The sequence below is a fragment of the Priapulus caudatus genome, unplaced genomic scaffold, assembly GCF_000485595.1.
Source record: "Priapulus caudatus unplaced genomic scaffold, Priapulus_caudatus-5.0.1 Scaffold232, whole genome shotgun sequence".
Classification (NCBI taxonomy): Eukaryota; Metazoa; Priapulida; class Priapulimorpha; order Priapulimorphida; family Priapulidae; genus Priapulus; species Priapulus caudatus.
The window spans coordinates 315,618-327,953 of NW_014577293.1; the positions used below are offsets into that span (position 1 = coordinate 315,618).

General features: G+C 48.8%; 1 protein-coding gene and 1 long non-coding RNA gene across 2 annotated transcripts in view; one reads left to right on the forward strand and one right to left on the reverse strand.

The window, feature by feature from the left end:
* LOC106807752 overlaps positions 1 to 4,428 on the reverse strand; it is a 25,399-nt gene extending 20,971 nt beyond the window's left edge. The window contains exon 1 of the long non-coding RNA XR_001393701.1: positions 4,331 to 4,428. This is a non-coding gene — a long non-coding RNA (uncharacterized LOC106807752). The remainder of the gene's footprint in view (positions 1 to 4,330) is intronic.
* Positions 4,429 to 11,809: 7,381 nt separating this feature from the next.
* LOC106807746 (sodium- and chloride-dependent glycine transporter 1-like) overlaps positions 11,810 to 12,336 on the forward strand; it is a gene marked incomplete at its 3' end in the record, with an annotated part of 8,918 nt that continues 8,391 nt past the window's right edge. Inside the window, 2 exon segments of the mRNA XM_014810197.1 lie at positions 11,810 to 11,815; positions 11,925 to 12,069. Coding sequence (XP_014665683.1) covers positions 11,810 to 11,815; positions 11,925 to 12,069 — 151 coding nt within the window.

Here is a 12,336-nt window from a genome sequence, read left to right on the forward strand (position 1 = left end):
AGCCGATAATTTAAATAGAATAAGCATGCTAATAATGAAGTTAAATGTTTCAGTAGCATTTTGCCATAGTTTTCGGATATGAGAGTAGAAAATTGATTTGATCAGAGCAGATATATATTTTTAAGTCTGCGGAAATGTTGTGCCGGGTGTCGTGAACAGCGAGCTTCACAAGCGGTCCGATCAAAGCAGTAATATTACGTCGCGTCGCCAGCCAAGGGTTAACGAGTGATCACGACCTACCAGCCCAATGAGTAGTCTAAATATATACTGTGGTCTAATTAGCGAGCATCGTACATCATCATCCCGACCTGCACGCACATTCAGGCATTACAATACAACGATTCTGCTGTGCTGACGGTCCACTGACACGTGCACGTCGCCTGGTACGTGTGTGTCCCGCTCCTCTGTGGTGTGGTGTGTGTTGTGTGGGTGTCGTGTGCTATGTTGTGACGTGCGTGCGCTGCGTGCGATCGTGTGTGCGTGCTATGCTGTGGTGTGTGGGTGTGTGTGTGTGCGATGTGTGTGGTGTGTGTTGGTGTGTGCCGTGGACGGTGTGTGTCGCCGTTGGAAGTGGTGAGTGTGTGGCTGTGTGGATGGTGTCGTGGTGTGCTCGTGCTTGTGTGTGTATGTGTGTGTATTTTCACTGTGTCACTTGCCAACAAATGGTTATAATTGTTCTACGTGGTAAGGCATAGAAGTGTACGCACTCCTGCCAATAGACATCCTTACAAATGAAAACAGCTAACTGGTGTAACAAACATAGCATCCTACACGTGAAAATAACGCTATGCGCTGTAGCGCAGGGGCTTCAGATAGTCGACTGAGCTAATGTGCGCTGCGTTCTGTGTAAACTAAGCCAGTCGGAAATGTCCCGTCGCCCATGACTCTGCGTCAGAGACAAATGCAGGCATAACGATGCCGCTCGCGCTGCAATGAAAGTCACGCGAATAAGTGAATCGGTCGCGATTAAATGCATACTCTACTACTCGTGACGCATTAGAGCACAAAGCCATTGACAGTATTCCAAATATAGAATATTATCATGTGTACTAAACTATCTACGCATCTCGCCGTCGCTCAGCGAGTCGATGTTAGTCGTTTGCGGCCGCCCAGCGCCAGCCGCCAGCACGCGCGCTGTGTGTGTGACTGTGGTTTTGGTGTGGTCTCGTGTGTGTGTGTGTGTGTGTCGAGGAGAAAGCGCGGGACACATGTGCTGAGGGTGTCTTGATATGGCGTGAGAGAAGAGGTATTAGGAGCGAACTGTGCAGTGTGTGTGTCGTGAGCTCGCAGTCGTGTAGTGTGTGTGTGACGTGTCGTGGCCCTGTCGTGTGTGTGTTGTGTGTGATGTGTGTGTGTGTGTGTGCTGTGAGAGAATAGAGAGAACTGATGCACGTGTGCGTTGTCGTTCGTGTGTCGTGAGTGTGTGTGCTCGATGTCGCACGATGGCGTGATGTCACACGTACCAACACACAACGCGCCACGCACGCACTGTACGCTGCATACGGCAGCGACGGGTACGTGCACACGTACGCACGCGCGCACGTGACCCCTCCCTCTTCCTTCCCGTCCCGTTGCACCACGCCACGGCGACACACATCACGTGCGAGCAGTGTGTGTGTCGTTGTGTGTGTGATTGTCGTCGATGGTGTGGCTGCAGAAATCAGAGAGATAGCCCCCCCTCGCGTTCGGGTGCGTGTGTGAGAGAGACGAGAACGAGGACGTGAGCGATGGAGAGATGAATGGTAGGTAGATAGTAGAGAATGAAGAAGGTTTGAGGTAGTCGGCTGTTGCAATCACACGCGAGCTGGACCTACCCCCCCGTGCGGATATCGAGCGCTCGGCTGCGAATTTCTACACTTAGCGCGCTTTCCTGTTTCCCGAGTTCCGGCCCTCACAGACGCCTTTCCTCCTGCATCGTACGTCGTCCCACCGCCTCCCCTGTCCGCCTCGAGGCACCCGTGGCCCCTCCGAGACGCAGCCGACTAATTCGCACAACGGGGCGAGGGGGGGCAACCACGGCAGCAATGAAGTCGTTGCGCTGCGGCCAGAGAGGACGCCTAACCTAGGTTCTCTCGCGTTTGCACGAACTGGGAGGAGCACACGCGCACCGCCAGTGTCAACGGCAGCCCTCGTGCACCGCAGCCTCGTGTGTCCACAACAGGGCGGTGTGGTAATTATCGTGCCCCAGGGTCGGTGGTGTGCGCGCTGCCGTAGTCGGCAGGGCCGTGCGTCGCCTGCGCGCTGCATGTACACGTCGCGGGATGGCGATGACGGCGTCGTGCGTTAGGGTGTTGACACGCCAGTGTGTGGTGGAGAGCGGCGGACGAGGTGGAGGGAGTGGGGTGACGTGTTGAGCGAGGCGACGAGGCGACGCGCCATTAGGCGGGCAGTGACAGACCGAATAGAGCGCCGGAGCGCGAGATGTTAGCCGGGGTGCAAGTGTGCAAATCTGGCGTCTGTACTTGGGGGGGGCTATATTCTTTGCGGCAATCCACTCTGCGGATCGCGGAGGCGCTCGTGGAGTCCAGGCTAAATCGATCAACGACCGGCGCGGGAAACTCGAGTACTCGCCGTGTTTGAGGACACGTCCGGACAGCACAACCGATCACGACGACGGCGAGAACGGGGGGGTGGGAGAGGGGGCGGGCCGGGAGTCGCAAGGTCGGGCCGGCTTGGGAACAACGGGGACACGACCTCACCGGCCACGGACGGCCGTACACATGGCGCGCTTGATTACGGTACTGGCCTATCACGTAGCGAGACGACGCGAAAGGACGCAACACCGCACAGGGTAGCCGCAACACAGCGCGCAACCGGACAAAGCGATTAGGGACCCTATGCTTGAAGATTGGCCACGAACTGGCGCGGGCGGGTAAGACGCGGCGAGCACGGCACGCGAGCGGAGGCCCACAGCTAGCGTGCGGCCTGGCGGCCGGAGCGGAGGGGGGGAGTGACGGTGGAGCGGACCGAGGCGCGAGAGCCACGCGACGTACTATGACAGGCGATGACGCACGGACGGCCACGCAGACAGTCACGCACGGCATCGGCAGATCGCACGCCGACGGCGCACAGGTACACGTCACGTCTTACATCCACGACGCACGGCACGGCATGCATAGAAATCGGTAAGAATCGCGGTAGGTCGGGTGTCTGTCGTGTAGACGGGCTACATAATGCGGTAATCGATGTTAAGTTTGTCGTGTAGACTGAAGCTATATTATATAGGTCAAAATAAGAGATGGCCGATGTCGGGGCCATCAAACTAATCAGGAGGACCATTCATATTTTAGTCCCATTTTAAGGGTTAAATTCCTTGCACGCCCCATTACTTTTAGAGAACAATTGAAATTTAGGGACATGAAATTTCAAACTAGTGGTCGTTGACCATCTCTTCTTTTTCCTTGTTTCTACCCGCTTGATAGTATATATATTATAGTATATGGATATATATATATATATGATCTGTTCAGTAGATATTTTCATCTTTTCAAGGCTTTAAAATGTATATCTTATTCCTTGACAGCTATAGGCTTACATTTGTGCTAAAAGACATGTTGTTTCGGGATGGGCGCTGTGCCGTCATCCCCGATCAAGATACCTCATTCCCAATTAAAAAAACAGCCAGTTTATCGCTACTAGTGTCACTTACACTATAGTTTTACACGATAGACTCTCAGACACTATACAGAACAAAACCTTTTAGGTTTTAGTTCAAAATTTTAGGTTCAAGTTATAATGTTACAATATTGCTTTTATCACACACGGCGACATTTTTGCAGAAAATCGACTCGTTATTAAGCATATCGGCACGAGCCAGCCATATAGGTATTACTTATATAGTAACTAAACATCCGGAAAGCGAACAAGTGCAAAATCCTGTTTAGATTCACGTTGAGCAAACAAAGGTATGTGCACACACGACGATGCCTGCCGTCTGTCCAGAGCAATTCTAGAAAGAAATAGATATTTGCCTCCGGACACCCTGTACCTCGCATTCGCTTACTTCGTGCGGGCGACCGGCCGCCGTCCTCGGCGGGGACGAGCTTATATGAGTACTATACTAACACACTGCCTGAAAGCCACCTGACTGACTGGTTAACATTATAATGTATGCCGTGTTGTGCGTATATCGTATATCAGGTGCAAATAAACGGGAGTCCGGAGTCAAAACTTACCTCCCCTTTTTTCTCCTTCACTCGGCGGATTCTCGATTTGACATATGCAGGACGTCGTGTGACTCCTGAAAAATTCCATACTACTAGTTCGTTCGGAGCACGGCTCGCAGATATTACTGTATTTGTTCATAATGTTCAAAGAAAATTTGGCAGACGTGCAACTGCATGAATCTTAAAATAAGCACATGCGATTATTGTTAAATCTTTAATTTGAACCTCAAGACTGCCGGACTCTGACCCTTCTTTTGAGGGTAGGGAGCTCTTGTGTTCATAAGTTAATTTCTACCCCTGCGCAGGATTGCGCAACAGGCGCTCGGCTGATGCGAGTGTGGTGTGTGTGAGAGAGAGAGCAGAGAGAGAGAGAGAGAGAGAGGAGAGAGATATCAATTAAGCTAGAGTGTTGTGTCGACCTGCTCTGTGGAGGAGAGTAGAGACAAGACAGAGAAAGCTAAGAAGCTAGACCGGTGGTGTGTGTGGAGAGAGAGGAAGAGAGGAGAGAGAGAGAAGAGAGAGCGAGCGAGAAAGAGAGAGAAGAGTGTTCCCTTGCGCAATTCATCGCGGGTATGCGAGTCGCGCGATCACTGTGTGAGTGCGATGTCCGCATGCTAGCCTGGAACGGCTAAGGCGGACCGGTTCCGCGACCGGTAGCCCACTGCGTATTTATAAATGGTTTCTATAACGACAGAAAAAAGCACTGGAATTGAAAGTACGATGATATTGAGAAAGAAGATATTAGATGAAAACGCTAGACTTTCCCGAGGCAACGTTTATCTATGTATTAGACGGTCCGCGCGCGACAGTTCACTCGCATTACACTGACGTCGCGTGGAACGTTATTCCCCCCCCGCCCAAAACGGTAGGCAAGTTAGTAACATGATGGCCGGGCCAGCGTCTTTATTTTAGACAATGGATCCGTCCTCTCTCTCGCTTAGGAGTAATCGAGGTGCAGCGAGTCACCCAGTCTTACTATTTTTTCCGTACAGCCAAATGCGTAAAAATTCCAGAAACCACCGCAGCCTACGCCCTACTCCAGTAACGCCTATGTCCAGTTCACTGTTCACGGTTTTAAATGCAACCGATTAAAATAAAGATTCTACTACATCTATACAGAGGGAGAGGGCGGCGGTGGCGCCAGAAGAAGGAGTGCGCAGCGAGAAATGGAGCGGCCGTCGACCACGGTGCCACAAACATGCATCTTTTTTCCCGGGTGCATCGTACGCGACGCGTTGCCGATAAAATGTCTATACGCCACATAACACTATCAACCCGCGGAGACAACACTCGCTGGAGAGATAGCACTAGTCATTGCGGCGTCAGGAACCTTCGCGTAACGTCCATGACGTGCCTGTCCTTCTCCCCCGCGAATAATCGGTAAACACCTTTGAGCTTTGCTACAATTAGTGTGAGGGTTAGTTTGGGCGCTGTTTCATAATTGGTCCATCGCCACGGAAACCGGTTTTAAAATCGAGAAACGGACAGACTCAGGGGCAGCGTGTGAACTGAGGAGTGTTCACACGGCTCCAGCAACCCTGGGATGGCCGCACGAAGCGGAGCGGCATGGCGTCGCAGCCAGCGACACACTATCGCGTCGCAAGCAGGATGGCACGTTACGTTTTCCACCACGTTTGGCCGCTCCATTAGCTTTTCTCGTTGCATCCGTTTCACGCCGGTTCGTTTGTTGATGCGATTGCTTGGTGCCGGCACCTTGCGCGACGCAGCAGACGTGCGCGGCGCGTGCGTGCTTAACTGGCCACCGCCCTCGCCAAGAAGAAGACTACGATGGATTAAGTTTGAGATCGGTTCTGCGGGAATTTTATCCGCACATATACCTTTCGCACTATTGTGAACATGCGAACAGCAGCGAATTACAAATATGAATGCGAATGGCGATATGTCATATGGACAATCGGGAAAACTATAAGCGTGACGGAAAATTGCTCGCGCGAATACGCGAAATTTACCAAATTATGGAACTCATATGCTTGTTATGGGTATATGGGATCCGGTAAATTATAAGCGTGGACCTAAATTGCTCAGCCATATGAAGGCCTAAAGGGGTGTAGGCAGTGCATAGCTACTGCATGAGAGACTTCGTGAAAGATCTACGTTCGATAAATCCGCTATGATAGCGTCATTGCATGCATCAAAACGAAATTGCGTGGGAAGGTCCTTTCTTTTTTTTTTTTTTTTCTTGAGACCCGGGGATTTTCTGTTTTTTTCTTGTTTTGCGAGGTATACTGCGCGCGGCAAATTATGCACTCGTAGTGAGCACGCATTTAATAATACATTCCGCGAGCGCTACCCTGGATGCACGCGGTAGACCGCGCCTTACGAACCTCCAAGGAACCAGTAGCCGAAGCGATCCCTTTCACGGAAGAAGATCGCCGCCGTTCACGGGAGCATGCAGGCACTTCGCGCGCAGGCGCACACTCCGGACATCATCAGATTTCGGCCTCGATGCTTCGCGGCACGGATCGCTTGCGTGCCGACGTCGTGTTCACCGCCAGCGCACTTGACAGCAACTAGCGCACTGTGGACAGAAGTCAGTGAAAAGCTGAACAATAATATGAACCGCACATTGCACAAAAACTACCGTAGCCCTACTTCTCAATTACAGTTCCACGTATGTGTCACTGTATATAAACTTCTCGAGAAAACTAGACCGGAACGCTCGCACTCGCCCGCTGCGAGGTGCATGTCCGCCATGATAATGATAATAATATAATAAATCATTTATCTATCATAAATCATTTATCATTATATCTATATAATATTATAGATATAAATATATCTTTATATATTATTATAGATATAATATATCTTTATATATTATTATAGATATAAATATAAATATATCTTTATATATTATTATCATTAATCATGCGACACAGCACTCGCAGCGGCGAGTGCGGAGCGTTCGGCGTTAGTTTTTATGAAGCGGGAGAAAGTTTGGGGATATACGGTAACACAAACAAGTGAAACTGTAATTGAGAGGTAGGGCCTACGGTCGGGGGGGCCGATAGATATTTGTGAATGTGCGTTCATATTATTTTCAGTTTTTACTGACCCTGTCCCAAGTGCCTGTGATTAGACGCGGTTCTCCTTGAAGGTCGTTTTCACCTTCAGGCGACTGCACACGCTTGCATACTTTCGGATTTTGGGTCATATGCACGCGGTTTAGTTTGTATATACACGGCGTATTGACTTCCCCCTCTCTGTCCGTCGCAGGTATGTTCTTTGTGGACACAGATCGCATGGCGTAGGTATATATAGGCATATCAATGAACTATACGGACAGGCATATCTGGGAAATCCCCCACACCTTCCAGGAATCTCCGTGATCATGATGGAACCTTGTGTAACCCCCACTGTATACCGTGTATTTTGTGTCGCATGAACCGACCCACACGCTCCACCATTGTATTCGCTCCACCGCCGCTCGTACACACAATAAACAGGTTGAAATCGGGGCTCGTTTGCCTAGTGAACGAGTGGAACCTGCCGGCGTGCTAGCTCGTGACGACTACGCCACGCTAGCCAGAGAAGGACTAGGGGACCAGGCGCGATAGGTAGTGCCGCCGAGAAACGCACGAGCAGCTTACGGCGAACGTTTCGGTCATTCATCTATCGCTACCATATATATCGTTATTTACCTGCAATCAGACTTACTGAAACGTTCATGAACCTGTAAAGCTAAAGAATCCTGTGACGTCGATATAGATCACTTTAGTGCTCTGATGACGAATGAGGCTAACGTGCCTCTCTAGACAATATAGTACTATTATTTCTCACTAGTGAATGATCGCACCTGCTTTTCAGACATGAAAATACAGTAACAGTTGCGTTACGCTATAGCCGATTCCCATTTACACGTTTTTTCATAGTAATTCACTGTTGCACAATCAGACGTGCATTTATTATACACGTGTGCGCGAAAGCAAATATTATAGTTATATATAAGTCAATACATTCAAACGCTCTTTCCCTCCTGCTCTTAAATTTGTTGCGTACATCGATGTTCACCGATACATAAGCCACGCATGATCGCATTCATGACCTAGGTGATAACCGACTGTGACCTGTGCTACGACTGCAGATCAGCAGCATAAGTTGTATAGAACACAAACACACACACACATCACAGCATCCTGACACCCACTAACTCACAGCCGATGCACTCGACACCGACATGACGCTGCACAGGTCTAGACCCACAGTCGGGACATTGCGGCAGGCAGCCAGTGGCAGTAGATCAGGCGCGCGTTAGTATGACACACACGCACACAAACACCGCGCAAACACACAGATACAGACAGGACATCTGCGCGCGCATATACACACACACACACCGCCGCACCACAACACGTACGTACGTACACAACACGTACGCACACACATACCACAGACCCACACACACACAACACACATCACACACAATCACGTACGCACGTACGCACACAATCCTACGCACATTGCGCGGGCGGCACACCACACCATACGTGCGCAGTACATCACACGCACCGCGCACACACACACCACACACACACAACACACACACACACACACAGCACAACACAATCACACCGCCTGCACGGGTGCACAACCCACATAAAACACACACACGACACACACACACACACACACCACACCTCACCACCACACACACACACAAAATATATCTATATTATAAATATATAATAAATATCTATATATATTAGTGTATTATATAACATGATACACACTATAAATTACTCTTAAATGCAATTGTAGAAATAATGCGCCCCTAACCTAGTTATTTCATGAGAGAATTTCTACACCATTCTCAGGATTAATGCAACTGTGTCAGGTCCCCTTTGAAAGAGCTTACAAGAGAGGGTGGTTCAGAGGCCAGGCGGTGGGTTATTACGCTTCTTTCTCGCTCGCTCCCTCTCTCTCTCTCTCTCTCTCTCCTCTTCTCTCTCTCTCTCTCTCTCTCACTCTTCTCTCTGTTTCTCTCTTTGTCTCTCTCTCTCTCTCTTCCTCTCTCCCTCTCGCTTGCTCTCTCTCTCGCCTCTCCTTTGCGCGCGCCGGCTCTCTCTCTTTTTCCCCCCCTTGACTCTGTAGCCTTTGTGTCAGAATGTCTGGTAGATAGAATGCATATTGTCTTGCCGTCTAGAAAGCAAGCTCACGAGCCGGTTGCGGCATGAGAGTGAACGGCCCCACTAGTTTTTTATAAGTTTTTGATGATATTTCAACGGTGCACTTTTGAGTTAGAATTGGTGAAACTTTGCACACCGCCAGGAAGGCGCTGTAAGCCAACCAGGCTGACGCAGTTTCAATTCGCACTGCTATCAGAACCATCTTCAGTACCTCCCGTATACTCCACGTAACCTCACATTATGTTGAAAAAATGTTCACAAATCCTCCCCAGAGTGCCTCAAGTCCATGTGCCTCGCTGCGTTCTCACGGGGCAATTGTCGGCGTCGGAGACCGTTCGCCAAACAAACCGCGACCTCCTGGTCACAGATTAGCGCTTACTTGACATGAAGAGCGACGACTCAGCGAAGACATACACAGTAAATAAATGAGATAAATCCAGAAACGCCTCACTGCGTTTGTTATTGTAGCATTGCTCGTTTACATGCAGAACTCACACAGATCGCGGGTAATATGATAGGATTTGCGTTCTATATCGGCTCACTCCAGACCAGTGATCGAACCAATGTATAATTTGAAGGTAGATCAGAAACCGCCCCCGTGTACGAGACGTGGACAGGATATGTTCTTAAACTAGGTTTCAATAATTGCTGTTTACGGTATACGATGAATATAATATCCCGTCATCATAATATATATAATGAGTCAGACAGTGGAATCGTTCTCGCAATGCCAACGTAACATAAGTAAGCTCAATACGGGTATTAGATAACTGGCCAACCACCGTTCTATATATAGCTAAAGTGTAAGACATTAAACTTTATACCTGCCGCTGCGTACATCACGTAACAAACCGTCTGCAAGTACGTGAATCCGTAAAATATTCACGTGCACTGCAGGCACCACGCGCACACACACACGGGCGCGCATACACACACACACCACACAACTGCGCAGCGCGGCGCTCCCCCCCCCATCCACACACACACAACACACACACACACACACACACACACCCACACACACACACACACACGCACACCGCAGCGCGGCTGAGTCCCCACACACACACATGCACGCACGCACGCACGCACGCATGACTAGCTTCTTCTTTTCCTACAACAGAAACAGCGACAGGGGGCATCGCGTGAGGTGTCGAGGACGACGAGGGAGGCCCGCGGCAACTGGACAGCAAGCTCGAGATTTCTCCTATCCTGCTCGGCTTCGCGCGTCGGCCTGGCGCCGACGTTGTGGCGCTTTACCCTATCTCTTGCGTAGATCAATGTCGGCGGTAAGCCTAAACACACGAGCGTAGGTTAGGCTACTGCTAGTGTCGTAACTAGCTACCGACAGTAGCAGTCGATTGGAGGGTTCGACGGTCACCTATTTTCATTCTAAGTCCGTACGAGAAAACCGAGGATAATTGTTTTACGAACGACAACTGTCATATGTTTTAATCGCACGTGGCTGGGCCCGTATTGGTGTGAAGTTGGAGGGTGGGTGGTGCGTTGGGTGGGGTAGTGGAGGTTGGGGGGGGTGTGGGGTTGGTGCGAGGTTGGGGTGAGGGTGGTGAGAGGTTAGGTGGGGGTCGTTGGTGCGTGGTGGAGGTAGGTGGAAATGGTGGATATAGACCAGTGTATTCCCGCCAGTGCGTTTATTATAATATAACTAGCAGCATACCTGGCGTTGCCCGTAGATCTTGCCTCATTTTGTCCTCCTGCAACCTCAGATAACCCCGGAAGTCAAATCCAAGGTGCCCATGACATTCAGCATCAAAAGTTACCCCTACCGAACGTCCTTGGACATATTGATTTGCATTGTGAACAGACAAACAAACAGATATACATTCACAAATATGTATTAGATATATATTAACTATATGCTGTGAACAAATACACAAACACGCCGCCGGCTCTGTTGCTGTTGGTGGTATATGTATATATATATTAATATTATCAAAAGTAGATAATAGGGAACTTATATCAACTTATATTAATAGGGATATATTATCTACTTCTGATGTTATATATAGAGAGAGATAATTAGATATTACGCTCACAACCCGAATGTATACACAGACAAATTACAATTTTAATAATACAAATGAACGAAAATCAACCACTAAAAGTGTGTGTTGTGCTGCTTTTGAGACTCAACTGACAACTGAGTGCATAATAAAAAAAAGGTATAAATTTGTCATAGTTTAACCTTGTATTAACAAAGTTTTGTTACAGTGTTTAAACGTGCCTTTGGTGTTTACGCGTTGGCGTGTTTATATGTTTACAGACGCGTTTCCATGTTTACAAACATGTTTATGCGTTTACAGGTGCTTTCCTTATACCGTACGTAATATTCCTGTGTCTGGCCGGAATACCGCTGTTCTTCATGGAGTTGGGTATCGGCCAGTTTTCGAGTCTGGGACCAGTGGCGGCATTTTCACACCTGTGTCCTATTCTGAAGGTAGATTGATTTATTCAATGTAATATACTAATATAAAAATGGATGTAAGGAGTTTTGCAAACAAGCTCCTCATATGTGGCATTTACACTGTTCCCAAACTCGCCGTATATAGAGCCGTATATAGAGCCGTATAGCCGTATTACTCTATTTCAGGGTATAGGCACAGGCATGGTGACGATATCCGGCATCACGTGTGTCTACTATAACATGATCATCGCCTGGACAATCTTCTACACGTTCGCCTCCTTCAACAAGGTGCTGCCCTGGTCAAACTGCGACTTTGAGAGGTCGACACTAGGTATGTTGTTGCTCTATTATCTACTCCTGGTATGATGTTGCTCTATTATCTACTCCTGGTATGTTGTTGCTCTATGCGAGTTCTCGCGTTGTCTGTCACGCGAAGGTTGGCCCGAGCGTAGTTTAGCAACCCGGATTAGTTCAGCACATATGGGAAAACACATTTGCGGGGTTCCAAGCTATCCTTGATCCCGAAGGTTGGCTATATATATATATATATATATATATATATATATATATATATATATATATATATATATATAATAAT